The sequence below is a fragment of the Neopsephotus bourkii genome, unplaced genomic scaffold, assembly GCF_033783945.1.
Source record: "Neopsephotus bourkii isolate Nb327-2 ecotype Australia unplaced genomic scaffold, CSIRO-AGI_Nbou_v1 NB_1423, whole genome shotgun sequence".
NCBI classification, from domain to species: Eukaryota; Metazoa; Chordata; class Aves; order Psittaciformes; family Psittacidae; genus Neopsephotus; species Neopsephotus bourkii.
The window spans coordinates 3,674,456-3,692,539 of NW_026901900.1; the positions used below are offsets into that span (position 1 = coordinate 3,674,456).

Here is an 18,084-nt window from a genome sequence, read left to right on the forward strand (position 1 = left end):
ATAGCTGATGGGTGTACAAGTGGCTGAAGCAGGATTCCTAGAGGGGACATTGCTGGATGGCTCTGGAAGGCTTCAGGCACCACTGTTTTTCTTATGTGGAGAAGCAGTACTTTCACATCAAGCTTGCAGGGCTAAAAGCAGGCTGCAGAGATCATGGCATGTCTTAGAACCATGTTTTGTAGAGGTCAAAGAAGTTTCTAGAGGCTTGAAGAGTGACACTACCTTGTACCTGGGAAGTTCTCCTTTGCATGGATGGGCCGTGAAGCCCCCAGGTATGCCATCAGGAGGGAGAACTTCAATGCAGCTTTTGTGGGTGTTGCTGATGCAGATTGCCTGCAGAACACCATTCTTTCATGATGGCTAACTGCTACCAGGCACGAGCCAGAGCATGTGCTGAGTTAGAGGTTAACTCTGTTTCTTCTACTCCTGGAGGACATGCAGCAGGCAATTTTCCACCTGGGTAACTGAGCAGGTCCCACTCCTTCCACAGGAGAGTTTTGTGGGCTGTTAACACAAGCAGAAGTGAAGCTTTACATGCTGTTAGATGGCAGAGAAGCTAACTAGGCATACAGGAAGTGTTGCAGCAGTTGTGCACTATGGGGTGTCCAGGTTTTCAGAGAGAAGTATGGGAATGGGAAAAAAAAAAGACATGGAAGGAATGAGATGTTAGGTTGAGCAGTTCATTAAAGACAGCAGTAACTTGGTGACAGGGAGAAAACACATCAGGAAAACAAGCTTTTTGTAGAATCACAGGATGGTTTGGGTTGGAAGACACGTTAAAGCTCAGCCAATTCCAACCCCTTACAACCCCTTCCACTAGACTAGGTTGCTCCAACCTGGCATTGAACACTGCCAGGGATAGGGCAGCCACAGCTTCTAGGCAACCTGGGCCAGTCTTTCACCACCACCAAGGAAATCGACTCTAACTTCCTAAGGACTGACAGGATCCGAGCACGGCTGCGATCCGGAGTGAGGAAGAGACGATTTCCTCCTTCCAGGAGGCGGTCTGGCGGGGCCGAGGCGGGGCTGGGGCGGTGTGAGGCGGAGCTATAGCGGTGTGAGGCGGGGCTGGGGCGGGGCTGAGGCGGAGCTATGGCGGTGTGAGGCGGGGCTGGGGCGGAGCTATGGCGGTGTGAGGCCGCTCCCCTCACAGCTCTCGGAGCACTCTGGGAGCACAGCTACCAGCGGGTCCTTCGCAGTCGTGGTTGTCCGCTGGCAGCCTGATCCGCCCGGTGCCAGTTATTGCTTCCCCCGCGGCGGGTCCCTCTCCTCTCACGTCGGCGTCTGCAGCGGGGTGGCTCTCGGAGAGCCTCTACTGGGGCCGATACCACCGTTGGCCCCCGCGCCGGCAGCGCCGTGCTGGCCGGGCAGCGATAGTCGTCCGGAGCGATGCCTGCGCGCCAGGGGGTGGGGCCCTGCGCCGGCGGCACGTGACGGCGCCGGTAGGCGGCGGAGAGTAGCGGCGAAGGCAGCGGCTTGCAGCGGAGGGGAGCGGCTGGCCCCGCCGCCATGGGCAGTGAGTACGGGCAGGGGGGCGGCCCGGGGAGCCGGCCCGGCCTATGGGGCAGCCGCTCTGGGCAGCGGGATCGCTGCCTGCGGGAGGGCAGGACAGGACGTGGCCCGGCGTGCCTGAGGCGCAGCGGGAGCGGGGCAGCCTCCTCCCGGCTAGGACTCGGGGTGCCGGGCGGAGGGAGGCCAAGCACTGGTCGGCACCGTGTGGGGTGGGTTTGCTTGTCCCTCTGGTCTCGGTGTTTTAGCTTGGGAGCCGTCTGCTGCGGGGCGGGTTGCGGGTTGTGATGAGCTATGTGGCGACTTGAAGTAAATACAGGGAGAATTTATCACCGCAACATGTGAAAGTAACCGTGACATTTGGACTAAAATGTTGATAAATTTGGCTTTCGGTGTAATAAATGCGTTTTCTTCGGAAACGTACCGATGATTGTTTTCTGTGGGTGTCTGAATGTGTTGGGGCTGGGAATAACATGCAAGTTTTGGAGGACAGATGAACCATCAAACACATGAGAAAGAGCTCTAACTGTTGAGCTTTTCTGTGATGTTAGAGGAGATACCGTCAAAAGAGATATACCAAACATTTTAACAAACATACCTAAAGTTCTGATCGGAATAAGAGTTGCAGTGATTTAAATGCTGATTCCTGAACATATTTTAGTGATCGAATTATTTTCTTAGCTAAATATTGCTGTAAAATACAACATACTAATTTCTACAGGGGTACTCTCTGATGTCAGTATCCTTTGCTTCCGTGTTTAACCAGCACAGGCTGATACTGGGTCATTTATTTTTAGGTGGAATACAGTTTAGTTCACTTCTGGTGGTGTGCACAGTGCCATATCTGAAATGATTCCAGCTGTAGAGAGAAGAATGGACCAAATTGAATAGAAAAAGAACTGCCTTTCACATTTATTCCCTGTTTTCAGCTGTTTTAAGAAGAGGCCGTTAGTTTTTAAACGCCAAATTAGTGTGTGGATGAAATAATTCACTTACTTTATGTTTTCTCCTAGAAGTTTAATAAAGTTGTATGAAGCTTTCTGAATTCATAAAGGCTCATTAATATATTTGTCTTTCTCTTTTGTGTGTGTGTGTTTCCTGGAACAGTAAAATTTTTAGAAGTTATTAAGCCATTCTGTGCAGTGTTACCCGAAATCCAGAAACCAGAGCGAAAAGTGAGTGCCACATTATGTTCTTCCTTTACTGGTTCACACATATTGTGATATTCGAGTCCATGCTGCAGTATAAATACAGACAGTGGGCCCTGAAGTAGGACATATTCCTTGAAGGAGGTAAATCCATGTCAAGGTAAAATATTACCATGATGAGGAATTCTTAACAGCCTTCTGGTAACTTGTTCCACTTGGTAATCACAGATTTAGTTCTTCCTTTTCCACAAAATATTTTCTACTCCCCTAGGTGTGACTCACCCTGATGAAGTGGGGAAGTGGTCTGTGACATAGGGCAGGTAGTTGCTCCCTGTTCACCTACTGGGTGTGACACTTGTCTTAGATCTGAAATCGGAGAACTGAGTTCACTTACAGCTGATCTCTGTTCCCTTAGGCCTAGAAATGCCTCCCATTTCCTCAGCACATTTTCTAGATTAAAATTAATGAATTTCTACAGATCAGGAAGAGACCTGCCTTGGCAAAAACCCATCCTGTAGCCACTGTTGCCTACTTTAGAAACTCGAGCAAGCACGTACCATTTAGGTGGCAAAGGTTCTCATTGGAGTAACAAATTTGACTGGCATGAAAATTCCTTAAGAGCTAACTGTTGGTTTTTATATTCTTAAAAAGAAAATGCACATCTGGGAAGATGGCACCATCTGAGGGGATCTTCTGATGGATGAGAGAGGTATCATCTTTATTTCTGCAGTGGTGAACCATAGTGCAATCTCCTGGTGCTGATTTATGGCCTATCTGGGATTAACTGATAACATCCATCCCATTTTTGTCTGGTGGGGTGGATGGGAAGAAGCAGCCAAGACAAATCTACAGACGCTGATGTTTCTGTAGAGCTCACTGGCAGTTGTGATTTTTCTCTTGCTTTTGGTTTCTTTTTTCCTCCTGCCTTTCTCTTTGCCAGAGAGGAACAGGGACTCAATCTGTCTGTGTCCTCCAAGAGCAGATGAAGGATTCTCAGAGAGGTGCCAAGATTCCTGTCCTCTCTATTTGGGTCACTTTGTCTTTATTACTATCTAGGTCGCTGTCTGGGCAATGGCTGCCAGTTGCCAGCTTTGTCCAGATTTGAAGTGAAAATATAACTGGGAGCTTCCTTCTGACACTGAAGAGCCCTTTGACCATCTTAAGTGCTGTTCCTTGCTCACGTGTAGTTTATCAAGTGAGTTAGATCATTCTATTTAATTAATCTTTGTTACTTACTATTTTCTTGCAAGCTGGCACTGGCAGACATCATTAGTAATGGTTTGAGTGGATTGGTTAAGGCCAGGACAAGAAATGAAGATAACAAAATAGAAAAATAAATCTATTTTGTCTACGCTGTACCAGTTATAGGAAGAAAATGAGCTCTGTGCCAGCTGGTGCCAGGGCATTAAGTGAAGGTGGAGTTTTGATTTAGTTGGGCTCTCGCTGAGAGATGTTTTCTGTCAGTGGGGAGTGTTGCTTTTGTGTTCTGACCAACTCGATGAACAGAAGCAATTGCTACTTTGTAGTTAGTAATATCAGTTCATATTTCCCTCATAAGCACAGATTTTTCTGAGTAGAACACACTGTTCAGAACACCAAGAAGATGGAGCTTTAGTCCCTTCAATTTCATAAATTACAAGAAAAATGTCAAAGGAATAAAATGTCCAAGTGAATCTGATCAGATGATGGAATGTATCATCCCTGTGCTTGTTACCACTTGTGCTTGCAGTGTTTTTGTACCAGTCTGTATTTTGTTGTTCCTGGCATATGGATTCAGCTGCCTCCTGGGCTTATTTTCCCATCTTTTTGAATCAGAGAGACTGTTTTCCTTGGGAATAACTCTAATTTGGTTGATGCAGAATCTCTCTTATGGTCATACCCGATGCACTTACAGAGAGAGCCAGGGCAGTTGTAGAACGTGAGTGATGCCCTGGGAGCTGAGGTTAACAGTGGGGCTGCAGAGATCCTTTGATGAAGTGTTTTTCTTTTTACAAGTCTGTACTTAAAATCTGAACTGTAGAATTCAAACAGCACTTGGTAAAGTGGGTCAGCACTGCGTAAAGTCGAACACAAGACACTGTCAAGACACTGTCTGGATTTATTTGCTGCTGTCACTATTTGTCTTTTTTTATCTTTGTACTCCTGTATTTTTAGCATCTGGCCTCTTTTAAAAGAGTGAGGCAGTATCAGTAAATAAATTGAATTAGAGGCATTATTTTACTTCAAAGTAAGTACATGATGTAATTCATAAAGATACTGTTATGGGGTTTCTCTTGCTTGAGAAGCTGTGCTGCTGCATCAGTTTGCAGTTTCTCCTTTGTGGGTGTTCAGCACCAATAAAATCAGGCACTAATCTTTCTTCTTGTTACTTCTCTCCAGGCAGGTTCAGTGGTTGGAGGCAGAAAGCCTCTATTTCTGCTGTATCTGTCTTACCTGTTAGTTCATGTCACATTCTAGTAGCTGCGGTACTCTTGCCTCCAGTGAGCACGCTTATCCTGTGTTTCTGGTCCATGGAGGAGAGGTGGAAGCTTGAAGATAAAACAGCATCTTGGTGCTCTCTGTTCTCTTTAGGAGCATTTCTTTCTACCTCATGCTTTGAGCAATCCTCTGGTTCAAATTTAAATCTTGTGATTCTTCTCTTGTGCCTGGCACTAGTTACAGTTGCCTCAAATGTTGTGATCCTGAGATCCTTTTCAATGTATTAGTGACTAATGATCATTAATCTGACTTCCTTTTATAAAGTAATATATAATCTGCATCAATAAAAGCATTTGAGGGGGGGAAAAAGGAGTCAAAATGATTTTTTGGTCTGTGTTCATGAAGATAATGGTGATTTTAAGCTTCTTTAACACCCTTTGAAGAACTTAATTCTAAGCATTTTGAATTACTGCCCAAACCTCATGGTTCTTCTGGTGGTTCTCACTTGTCTTCACAGCAGTTAGATCTTTTAATAAAGTCTAGTGCTTTAGTTTAGTAACTTCCAGCCTTACAAAACAGTGCCTCCAACCTGTTGAATCATAGAGCACTAATCACTGAACATAAAGGGGGTTTTGCATTAATCTTTCATGCTTGGTCTGGTATGTCTGTGTTTTTAGCCATGCTGTCACTTTTCTGTAAATACCCACTGTATTACAATCCTATATAAAATACATTCTACTGACTGAGTCTCAGCTATGCTGTCTGACAGAGCCCAGGTTTCTCTGGCTACACAGAAGCCCATGACTGTCTCTATAAAATCTGAAATCATATTAAATGCTAATGAGGGATGATGCTTCTGGTTCAATCTTTGCATTTAATTAAGTTAATTTCATTAATTTCATTAATTTTACTCTGCATTGTTTCTGCACAGTGAAAATTCTACATCCAGTTAACACATTAACCTCTATGATCTGTTCTGTAGATCCAGTTCAGAGAGAAGGTGCTATGGACAGCCATCACGCTCTTCATTTTCTTGGTATGCTGCCAGGTGGGTGTTGATGTTCTCTCTGTTCAGACACTGTGTGTTCTGTGCATATAAAATGGAACGCTAAAAGGGTGAGAAGTTTGTATTTGTGTTTCATTTTGATCTACTACTTTATGATGAAGTATTTAATACTTCAGTTAAACCTGATTCTCTGAAGTCTATTATGGATTATATATGTTTTCACAGACTAATTTTTTTATTTAGTCTAAAATAAATCATGTTTTTTCTTGTTATATGAAGGCTCCTATCAGATGAGAATACTGGCTGCAGGGTCAACAGCCCAGCCGGTTACACACTGAGCAGCATAAGCAAACTGAGCAATTTGATGTCTTTTTTACCCTCTGCTCGTAGCTAAATTGACATTTTAGCAGTGTTGAGTGAAACAGAATTGACCTTTTACCTGATTCCTCTTGAACAAGCAGATGGGTTGTAAAGATTGCAGGAAATGTTTTCCTGAGGTCTTTTAACTTGACATTCAGAACTTGTTTTTTGTGAATATGCTGGCAAAGATATTCCCAACCCCTCCAAGACAGAGTTCTTTGTAAACATTGACATGGTCTTTATTACTCATAGTTGCAGGAGTTAGAATCATAGAATAGTTAGGGTTGGAAAGGACCTTAAGATCATCAAGTTCCAACCCCCCTGCCATGGGCAGGGACACCTCACACTAAACCATGCCACACAAGGCTTCATCCAACCTGGCTTTGAACACTGCCAGGGATGGAGCATTCACAACCTCCCCGGGCAGCCCATTCCAGTGCCTCACCACCCTAATAGGAGAGAACTTCTTCCTTATATCCAATCTAAACTTCCCCTGTTTAAGTTTTAACCCATTACCCCTTGTCCTGTCACTACAGTCCCTAATGAAGAGTCCATCCTCAGCATCCTTGTAGGCCCCCTTCAGACACTGGAAGGCTGCTATGAGGTCTTCACGCAGCCTTCTCTTTTCCAGGCTGAACAGCCCCAACTTTCTCAGCCTGTCTTCATATGGGAGGTGCTCCAGTCCCCTGATCATCCTCGTGGCCTCCTCTGGACTTGTTCCAACAGATCCGTGTCAGTTCCTAGAACCTGTACCTGGGTTGTAAACAGATAGTGTTGTTTTGCTGGGTTTCATTAAGAATTCATATACTGATGCGTAGTTTTTTTAGAGCTTGTAGACCTCTTAGACTGAACTGTATTTTATGTTTTTATACTTAAAATGAACTGTTCATCTTCAGATTCAGGGTGTTTAAGTTATGTTTATCAACTGACCAATTCTAGAATCTGGAGCAATAGTTTAATAATGACTCTTTACAGCACTGAAGGACTGTTGAAAGGCTAAAATCCAGCTCTTGTACTGACCTATCTGTTTGGAAGGAGGAGGTGGGCATGATACCAGAGCTAGAACAACATGTACTTTGTCTCCCTGATGGATATATGCATCATTAAGAATTTTAATCTATACAAATTATTATAGTAATTGAATAAGGAAATTGAATGGTGCAGACTGGAGTTTTCAGGAATAAATCTATAAACTTGCCTGGGTTACTGGTCTGCTGCTTTTGTGATGCAGAAGAGTTGTAAAGAGTTCAAAATCCGTCAGGATTGACATATAGAATGTTGGAGGGTTTGTATAAACTTGGCTAACTTTGACAGTTCTGCATGGGATATATTAAAACACATCGCCAGCTGTGGAATTTGAATGTTTAAACTTGCTGGAAGAAGGTGCTTGCATCGTAATTTATGTTGTATCTTTAATTTTTATGGGAAATAAATTCTACTTAGGACAGTTTAAAAGAAAGAATTAAAACCCTGCTTCGTTCTGTCATCTCCAAGATGCTTTGCTGCAGTTTTCTCTCTCTTTATTTGAAACTCCAATTTGCTGCAAAGATTTCGTGAAATAAGTAATGGCATAAGTAATCTGATGTTTTCCCCTGTTCTGTGGATGATCTGTGGTGGGTAACTAGCTTTATGCTTTTTCTGTTCTTTTGGGGAGTTGTAGTATTCCAGAATGACATGTCAGGCATTTACATCTTTAACTGCAGGAATCTGGCTTATGGGCACTGATTCTTTCTAGGGGTTTCTGCTTTTTCCTGTAGAAGGGTCTTATTTTAGTCCTCTGAGTCATACCCCACTTGGGGGATTAAAATAGACGGTGTCAGTGCCTCTGGTTTAATTAAAAAGAATTGGAATAAATGATTCTAAAGAGTGTAATAGTTGAACCATTTTGCACTTAGAGTTTTGGATTAATGCGTGCTGGCTTTGTGTATGTCTAACACTGTTGTGTGCTTTGACAGATACCTTTGTTTGGAATCATGTCATCAGATTCTGCAGATCCGTTCTATTGGATGCGAGTTATTCTTGCGTCAAACAGAGGTTAGTAGATTATTCCTTCCTCTGTTTTTATGGCTATAAACAGAGCAGGAAATAAATGGTTGGCTGTTAAATTTCATACAACCCAGATGTCATGTTGAAACACTCTGTAAAGTTCTTAACAGAGATGTAATTAAAACTGACTGATCCTCGAGGAGTTCTTCACCTTGGGGATGGGGTTTCCTTTGACATGCAGATGAGATTAATCTTGATTCTGAAGTTCTGGGGTGATTCTCTTTTGAATTGTAGAGCAGCCTCTTTCTGATTAATATATGGGACAGGGAATCTTCTGCCCCACCACTTACAAAGAGCACGAATGTGCAGTATGAGAGTATAGGCTAGAAACGTGCCTCATGGTATTTTGACAGCATTGTATGCGAGTAGTTTTATAGGTGGGAAAGTTAAGGGCAGAGGTGATGAGGCTGATAGTTCAGCAAAGCCAAACTAACTTAGTTTAGAATAGACAAGTGACTCCCAACCAAATGTATAAGAAGACTTAAACTAATGCTGGAAGTGTAAAGCTCAGATGGGTGATCTCACATGTGACTGTGAATGGGGACACTGACCTCATCTGTATAATGGAAATTGCTGGAACTAAGAAAATCAGTGGAACCCTCTAATGTGAAGGTACAAATTATTTAGGAATGGCTAATTTGGTCACACCAGTGAAGATAGCACATGAAGGTAAATAAGCTACCTGCTTCAAACCTTGCTGCAGAATTTATGTATAAAACTCTATGTCTCACTAGCAGGTACAAAATAAGCTGTTCACTACCCAGACAGAAGATTAGAGAGACTGAAAGCACTAAAAAACATGAGTGGGAAGGTTACTTTTCACCTATGTCAAGTGACTGGAGATCATTGGAGGATGGGGGGTAAAAGCTGAAGTTTTTGACATCCTCATTTTCTTCCCGTTGGAGAAGTAGAGATTTGAATCTTTGAAAAGATAGAGCTGAAATGAAGGCTACCAATGGTAGTTAGGCAGAAATTAAGACTCAGGACAATAAGGAAGGTGCTCAAAACCCCTTTGTTGAATTCAGATGACTTATTAAAGGCTCTTCAGGAAATGAAGCTATTGAGGGATAAGAGGGAAAACCTCATGGCTTTAGTACAGGTTGAAAAGCTCAGTGCCACAAAGTGAATATTGCGCAGTCCTAATCTGCCATGCCACAAAGGATACAGTGGAACTAAAGAAACACTCAGGGAAAGGCATCAGGGGCATCTAAGGAAGGTAATAATCTATAGAAAGAGGTAGAAAGAGATCCTAAAAAAAGAAATAAATAAGGATTACTTGCCATGAAATGTGCATATGCCAGATATGTTCATCTCTGGAAAAAAAGAGGCTAGGGGATGGATAGCCACTTTTTTCCTTATACTGTAAGAGGGAAGGGGCAGCCCCTGCTATTGTTAGGCAGCACATGTCACTCAAAGCTTCTGAATAAATGACTGATCCATAGGAAAAGCCTGATATCTTCCCCCAGAGAAGGGGCCCCTTCCAGAGATGGTGTGAGAGGACAGAGAAGCTACTGGGCTGATCAGCTGTGCATGTACTGTTCCTTGTTAGGCTATGCCAAAATGCTGAGTTTCTGTGTACATTGACCTCTGGTGTTAGCATGGTTCCACAGAAGTATTTGAAGTGAAATGCTACACGGTTTTTTCATGCTGCCTTCAAAATGACAGATTTTAGCACAGCAGCCTTCTTTTGTGCAGAGATTACAGTCTTTGCTTTGATCATACCTGGGCTGGAATAGAATATGTTGGAAGCATTATGAAAAGTGTTCCTTATAGCTCAGAAACCTTTCACCAGACCTAATATCCTCAGAGGGGAATTCTTTAGGAGAGATGTTTGAATGGCAATTAGAATCATAGAATCAATTAGGTTGGAAAAGACCTTTAAGGTCATCAAGTCCAGCCATTACCCCATCACTGCCAAGACCATTGCTAAATCACGTCACTAAACAGCCTCATCTACATGGTTTTTGAACACTTCCAGGGCGATGACTCCCGCACTGCCTGGGCAGCCTATTCCAATGCCTGAGCACCCTCTCGGTAAAGGAATTGTTCCTAATATCCAATTGTGTTAATATCCTAATATCTGATAGTGTTACTTTTTCTTCCTGTTCAGGTACTTTGATGGAATTAGGTATCTCCCCCATTGTGACTTCTGGTTTGATCATGCAGCTGCTGGCTGGAGCAAAGATCATTGAAGTTGGTGACACTCCAAAAGACAGAGCCCTGTTCAATGGAGCTCAGAAGTGTAAGCACTGTTCCAATGGAAAGCAGTGAGCACGTTTTTACTCTGGGGAAAGCAGCCTGCCTAAGGGATAGTAGCTCTGAGATTTCTTTGGTAGGTGATTGCAGCAAAGGATATTTAAAGGATTTGCTTTCTCTCTTGTTTTAGTATTTGGGATGATTATTACCATTGGGCAAGCCATTGTGTATGTTATGACTGGAATGTATGGAGATCCTGCTGAAATGGGTGCTGGAATTTGTCTTCTTATTATAATTCAGGTTTGTAATGAGCTATTTTGTGCGTAACTGAGACTGGTTGGATACAGTATAGCTGGAAAGAAAAATCTTTTTTTATGTCTGGTTGCCTTTTATTTATTTATTTTTAATGCTGTAAACCATCACCGTTTGTACCTGTCTATGTATGAGAAATCCTAAATATTCCATAAAGGAGGAGAAAGCTGGGATAGTTAGTATCACAACTGTTTCAGATAGGAGTTGCTGTTTACCTCAAAGTAAAGGAATTAGTAGACTTTGAAGAAGTAGCTCCTGTTCAGTATCATGAAGGACTTCTCACTGAACAGCACAGATGCAGCTTTGAGACATTATCCTGTAGAGCAAAGCAGTAGATACCCAAAATCCAGTGCTTACTGAGTAATCTGTTTGCAAGTGTCTGTGTTGAAAAGTCACGGGGATTGTTGCCAGGTGAGATGTGCAGGCGTTTGTACATGAGAGGGCGGAAATACTGCAGGAATGATGTATAGGTAAAAAACTTCCTCAGCATACTCCAAGATGATGAAAATACAGAAGCAGGGAATTAATACATAATTTTTGACTTGATTTATTCTTCTTTCTACTCAGTTCTGTTCCTTTTCCCACAGCTGTTTGTTGCTGGTTTGATCGTGTTGCTGTTAGATGAGTTGCTACAGAAAGGCTATGGCTTGGGATCTGGTATTTCCCTGTTTATTGCTACCAATATCTGTGAAACCATTGTCTGGAAGGCCTTCAGTCCTACTACCATCAACACTGGCAGAGGTACATGTGCTATTACAGTTAGTTATAATGTGTTCCAGTGGATATGTACTTATACAGAAACTATCAGTGTTTATCTGATGGCTATTAAAAATGTTTAATGTGTGATAATTATTATTAGGCTGAGAGAGCTGGGCTGGTTCAGCCTGGAGAAGAGAAGGCTCCAGGGAGACCTTAGAGCAGTTTCCAGTGCCTGAAGGGGCCAACAAGAGACCTGGAAAGGGACTGACAAAGGGGAACGGCTTTAAACTGACAGAGGGGAAATTTAGATTAGACATCAGGCAGAAATTATTCCCTGTGAGGGTGCTGAGGCGCTGGCACAGGGTGCCCAGAGAAGCTGTGGCTGCCCCATCCCTGGCAGTGCTCAAAGCCACAGGGCTTGGAGAAACCTGGTCTAGTGGAAGGTGTCCCTGCTCATGGCAGGGGTTGGAGCTGGATGAGCTTTAAGGTCCCTTCCAACCCAAACCATTCTAGGATTACCTTCTAAAGTTAAATGTCTAACACTGAAGACCAAATTTGTCTGACTTACATAAAGGTGAATAAATAACCTGCAAGTTTTCCTTTGCTGATTTCAATTGCAGCAGTTAAAGCCCCCTGACTGAAGATTTTGGATTTCCAAACCAAATTAGTCTTGTTTCAGTATCATTTAGTCCCTCGAAACAGAGAAGACAAGAAATACTGTGTTCAGAGGAGCTGGTTATGATCCAACTATTACTTGTGGCTATAGGATGCTTTTATAGTTGGTGCCTTCAAATTACTTTAAATTGGTTTGATTCTTCTGACACTACCATCTCTTCATTCCTCAGCCAATCATTGACATCTGGTTGTCCTGAGACCCTAGAAATAAGCAATGCTAAGTTAAGATACAGCCTGTTGCATCAAGGAGTTAACTAGTTGAATACATCTGGAGTCCAGAGCCATTATTTTAGTTTGCTTTCATTTCACCTTAGGAGCTTTGTTGTATTTTATTACTTCTTTTCTAAAGCTATTTTCCTCATTGTTTATTACTTCTAATCATTCTCCTGCCCCAGAAAAGAAAGGAGAAGTGTATTCTTTCATGTGTGACTTGGGGTTTTTGTTTGGTTGGTTTGGGGATTTGGTTGTTTGTTTTAACCAGTAATAATGTTTTGGTAGATTAATCTACAATCTATAAGCTAACCAGAATCCTGTATTGTGGTACATCAGTTAAAACAGGATTTATGTCCGATTGTATCAGATTTTACTGTGTCAAATTTCCAAAAGAAAGATGCCATTTTTTTAACAGGTTTTTAAATTACAGATTGAAATTCCTTTGACTCTTCTGTTATGTGCAGGGACAGAGTTTGAGGGGGCTGTGATTGCCTTATTTCACCTTCTGGCTACACGAACCGACAAGGTCCGGGCTTTGCGAGAAGCTTTTTACCGACAGAATCTGCCCAATCTCATGAACCTGATTGCTACAGTGTTTGTATTTGCTGTAGTCATCTATTTCCAGGTAAAATGAGCAGTTCCTCATAGTAGCTCTGCAGCTGCAGAGGTGGGAGTGCACAGACCCTGAACACTGCAGTCACTGGGGGGAAATGCACAAGTTAAAGTCGAATCCCTCTCAGCTTTGAGCAATGAACTCTCCTTATTTCAGTAGTGTTGTTCAGTAACATACCTCTGGGACAGTGCTGCTGTTAAGTTCTGTAGCCCACATTCCATTAAATGCCATACACACACTGAGAGTATTTTTATTAAGAATGGCTTCTGGAATTGCAGTAGTTGTCACACAGATATGGCTGAATACTCATCAGTGACTTGGAAGAATATTCTTGGACAGAGTGAAGAGTCTTCCTGCTTTGGGGTGGGTTTACTCTAGAAACAGCCATGTAATCAGTGCAGGGCTGATTTGGTTTTCTGATCAGTTTCTTGAAATCCTTAGCTAGCATTAAATTTAGTTCTTTAAAATTAAAGTATTGACTGCTTAAGCTTATGCTTAAATACCAAGTATATAAGTATAAACTTTTAAGTATTTACTAAAGTGGACACTAAAGCAGGATCCATAGGGTGATTTTCTTGTTTGTGTGTGTAGCTAAAATGTGATTTATTATTATTCTTTTTAAGCTGTTGAGTCAGTGCTGGCAGAAAAACTCGGGTTATGTGGTTTTCAAATCCATGTGGCTTTTCTTGGGTCTACTCAGCCAGAGGCCTGCCCCAGAGGAATGGGCCTTACCACACAATTCCTGATGATAACTGGCTACTTAAGTCAAAGTCTTTTATTGAGCCCTATTCTATAAAGTGTGTGTTAAAGGGATGTCATTTAGCAGGTGAGAGATTATGTTTATATAAAAAGAGCATAATAAAACAAAGCAGTAACCCTTACAACTCCTTAAAATTGTATCCAGGCTGAGGCAGAAACCTCCGGCTTTCACTGTCTCAGACCTTGCACTCCTTGTTTATCCAGCCAGAAGGCTGTGGTCAGGAATGGCTTTTGGCATTTGAGGAGCACCACCTGTGCTGGAAATAAGCCTGGTGTGTTTGTGTTCTTTCCATAGGGGTTTCGTGTTGATTTACCCATCAAGTCTGCACGCTACCGGGGACAGTACAGTAGCTATCCAATCAAGCTCTTCTATACCTCCAACATTCCCATCATTCTGCAGTCTGCCTTAGTTTCAAACCTCTATGTCATTTCCCAGATGTTGTCTGTTCGTTTTAGTGGCAACTTCTTGGTGAATTTACTAGGACAGTGGGCAGTAAGTATTTTACCACTTAAAATGAACTGTTTGTACGTATTACTTCATTGTGAAACTGAAATTTAAGCAGCAGAAAGCTGAATACTTTTGAACATTTGTATATAAAAGCTCTTTTAATCACTGAAGAGGAATTCTTCTGGAAATACAGGATAGTACTTTAAACTGACAGAGGGGAGATTCAGATTAGGTATTAGGCAGAAGCTCTTCCCTGTGAGGGTGCTGAGGTGCTGGCACAGGGTGTCCAGAGAAGCTGTGGCTCCCCCATCCCTGGCAGTGTTCAAGGCCAGGTTGGACACAGGGGCTTGGAGCAACCTGCTCTAGTGGAAGGTGTCCCTGCCTGTGGCAGGGGGTTGGAGCTGGAGGAGCTTTAAGGTCCCTTCCAACCCAAACCAGTCTGTAATAGGAATGTCAGAGGTCTGTGAGGAATCTCTCAGAATACCAGCTTGGAATGACCTCAAGGATCACTTATTCCAACCTTTCTTGGCAAAATAACTGATTTCCTTTTTCTTCCCCTCTCACAGGATGTCAGTGGTGGTGGCCCTGCTCGCTCTTACCCTGTTGGTGGCCTGTGCTACTACTTGTCTCCCCCTGAATCCATGGGTGCAATATTTGAGGATCCTGTCCATGTCATAGTTTATATCATATTTATGTTGGGATCCTGCGCGTTCTTCTCCAAGACTTGGATTGAGGTGTCTGGCTCATCAGCAAAAGACGTAGGTGTTGTGATAAACCTGCCTAGATGTCTTCGTTTAGACCTGCCTGGCTAATCACTCATCAGTTACTCCTCTGACTAAATATCAGGTGACTATGAAACACTGCAGCAGTTCCATAAAACTCTCTTTTTTTGCAGGTTGCCAAGCAACTCAAAGAGCAGCAGATGGTGATGAGAGGCCACAGGGACACTTCAATGGTTCACGAGCTGAACAGGTAAGGAAACGGTGACTTTAACAGGGTGCTCGAGGGTCCTGTCAGCTAGGGCAGGTGTTCTTGAAAACATTGGAGACCTCTTTCCACTGCACGTGTTCGGGTTCTTCCCTTTCAGCTGTTCCTGGTAACACACAAGGCACTTATAGCAGTAGATAAGGTTTACCTGTAGTGCCTCTTGTGTAAGTGGTATAATGAGAGAATTTGGCCCGGATCTCTGCTGTGTTTGTACAAGGAAGATTCCTTGGGTTTTACAAGTGTTTAATTTACCATTCCTGATCTAAGCTGAGACTATAAAAGTGGTATTTTATGCAATACACAAAGCCTGCTGGTCTGTATGGAAAGGTAGATGCATCCCTTTGTGTTTCAGTCAGAGCAGTTTTCCTGCTCCTGTAGAAGTTAGATAGCAATTCTCCATACACATGTGCTATCCTGTGCAGTGAAAAACTTTCCCAGTGTTCAGTTATTCACACAGCTTTCCTCTTGGTGAATACTTAATTTAGTCTCTACTTTGTACAAATATGGAAGACAGCACATGGCACAGTTCCATTTGCAATGCTAAATTACATAGAACATAGAATGGTTTCTTCTGAAAGGGACCTTAAAGCTCATCCACCTCCAACCCCTGCCACAGGCAGGGACACCTTCCACTAGAGCAGGTTGCTCCAAGCCCCTGTGTCCAACCTGGCCTTGAACACTGCCAGGGATGGGGCAGCCACAGCTCCTCTGGGCACCCTGTGCCAGCGCCTCATCACCCTCACAGGGAAGAATTTCTTCTAATGTCTAATCTAAATCTCTTCTGGCAGTTTGAAGCCCTTCCTCCTTGTTCTGTCTCTGCATGCACTTGTAAACAGCCACTCTCTTGAGTCTGTATCAGTCTCCTTTAGGCACTGGAGCTGCTCTAAGGTCTCTCCTTAAGGAGCCTTCTCTTCTCCAGGCTGAACCAGCCCAGCTCTCTCAGCCTGGCTCCAGAGCAGAGCTGCGCCAGCACTTGCAGTATCTTCACAGCCTCCTCTTGACTTGCAACAGCAGCTCCACATCCTTATTATGTTTGAGCTCTCAGAGCTGGACACAGAACTGCAGGGGGGGCTCTCATGAAAGCAGAGTAGAGGATGAGAATCCCCTCCCTCAACTTTTGTCACTCAGTATTCCAGTTGATTGCTATAGTAGCAGATGCATTGTTTGAGCCTTTGGGTGAAGATTCCTGATGCTGAATACTTTCTTTTCTCTTTCCCTGTGGTGCAGGTATATCCCTACAGCTGCTGCATTTGGTGGATTGTGCATTGGTGCCCTTTCAGTATTGGCTGACTTCCTGGGTGCCATCGGCTCGGGCACTGGCATTCTGCTGGCAGTCACTATTATTTATCAGTACTTTGAAATATTTGTAAAAGAACAGGCTGAGGTTGGAGGAGTAGGTGCATTATTTTTCTAGATGTCCAAATATTTCATGGTTTGTGTGGAAAGGGAAAGTATTTTGACAACATGCATCATTTAATCCAACAATGCTATTTTCTTTTGACGTGTTTTCAAGTGCTGCGTGGCCCATTCCTGCAATGGGCACCGAGCAACACCTGTGAGCAGCGTTAGTACCGGCTGCCTTAAGAATCCAGTTTACATTATCTATCTTGTTTAAGTATTATCTAGTGTTGCCTGTGATGCTGGAAACCAGTTCATCTACCTTGCTGTCCAAACGCTGCAGTGAGATGCTCAAATGTATCAGTTTGGTGTTAGTAAACACTTTTTGCACACAGCATTCAAATGTTAACTTTATTTCCCTGTCCTTAAGAGGAGAAAAAAGAAATATGAATTCAAAATTAATTGCCATGTGACAAAATGTACCTGGAGCTTGTATTTTATGTTAGTTTTTTATACTTTTTTAACTTGCATTTCCCCATCACTGAACTGGGCACTCCTTTTTTTGCGCTGTCTCCACTCAGGCACCTCTCTTAGCTCTAAGGGTGGACAATCATATTTTACTAGAGCCTGATACATATCTCACCTGGGAGCTGGTTCTGGGCTGGGTTTGCTGCACTGCAGGGCCCAGGGCATTGGGATCTTGCCCTGCTGTGTGGGGGACAGTGTGGTGGCAGCTGCTGTCCCACTGGGAAGTGAGCCCCGCTGTTCCATTTCAACCTGTACTCGTGTGAGCTGTGCCACTAAAACTTCATGTCCACTTTGCTTCTGTGAGTTTAAAGAACAAGGCCTGGTTCCTCAAGCACTGTTCAGGGGAGGGAAAGGGAGAATGAGGAGTTCCTGCTGCAGATCTTTGTCGCCCTTTACAGCGGCAATATACAACTGTAAACGTTAGACAATAAACTTATTTAATTAAGCTCTCTCCTGTGTCTCATCCGTGTGAGATGGAATTCAGCTGCAGGGTCTAATCTTTCCTAACATGCTTTGTTGGGAGGGGGAGGGTCTGGAAGTCTCCTTTTTTCTTCCTCATCCTTGTTCTAGAATATAATTCTGATCAGTTTTTAGCAGCCTTAATTAAAATCAAGCCTCAGGATTGCTCCCCTTCAAATCTTTGAGCTTTTCCACTTGGCTGTAACTAATTCTTTTTTCCCTTTGATTTCATGTTTTGATTTCTTCTGTCTTCTCTCATACTTAACTTGAAAGTAATTTTGTTGTTTGTTATGACAGGAAAATCTTAAGCACGTTTTCTGCTTCCTTTCTAAGGCAGGAAAGTCTTCCCAGTTATGCATGCTCACCCAAA

At 43.1% G+C, this 18,084-nt stretch overlaps 1 protein-coding gene across 5 annotated transcripts; it reads left to right on the plus strand.

Annotated features, from left to right (window-relative positions):
• The first annotated feature begins 1,130 nt into the window (after positions 1-1,130).
• SEC61A2 (SEC61 translocon subunit alpha 2) lies at positions 1,131-17,700 on the plus strand. 5 transcript variants are annotated; one of them, XM_061368094.1, is made up of 13 exons: positions 1,267-1,516; positions 2,617-2,684; positions 5,037-5,178; positions 6,058-6,123; positions 8,397-8,475; positions 10,598-10,729; positions 10,874-10,983; positions 11,583-11,736; positions 13,047-13,207; positions 14,250-14,447; positions 14,969-15,160; positions 15,298-15,374; positions 16,617-17,700. In XM_061368094.1, exons 3-13 carry the CDS (start codon positions 5,101-5,103, stop codon positions 16,801-16,803), a joined length of 1,434 nt encoding a protein of 477 aa, XP_061224078.1. In that variant the 5' UTR covers positions 1,267-1,516; positions 2,617-2,684; positions 5,037-5,100; the 3' UTR covers positions 16,804-17,700. The 5 variants fall into 5 exon arrangements, with proteins under 5 accessions (XP_061224082.1, XP_061224078.1, XP_061224079.1 ...); XM_061368098.1 differs by lacking the exons at positions 1,267-1,516; positions 5,037-5,178 and adding an exon at positions 1,131-1,238; XM_061368095.1 differs by lacking the exon at positions 5,037-5,178 and having other exon boundaries at positions 1,268-1,516.
• Positions 17,701-18,084: the final 384 nt, after the last annotated feature.

What these genes read in the sequence shown, in the direction of transcription:
- SEC61A2 (XM_061368094.1), top strand. Translation starts at nt 5,101, where the DNA reads ATGTCACATTCTAGTAGCTGCGGTACTCTTGCCTCCAGTGAGCACGCT. An exon ending in GTTCAATGGAGCTCAGAAGT is followed by an intron (nt 10,730 to 10,873) that starts GTAAGCACTGTT and finishes CTCTTGTTTTAG; the next exon opens with TATTTGGGATGATTATTACC. An exon ending in CTGGCTCATCAGCAAAAGAC is followed by an intron (nt 15,161 to 15,297) that starts GTAGGTGTTGTG and finishes CTTTTTTTGCAG; the next exon opens with GTTGCCAAGCAACTCAAAGA.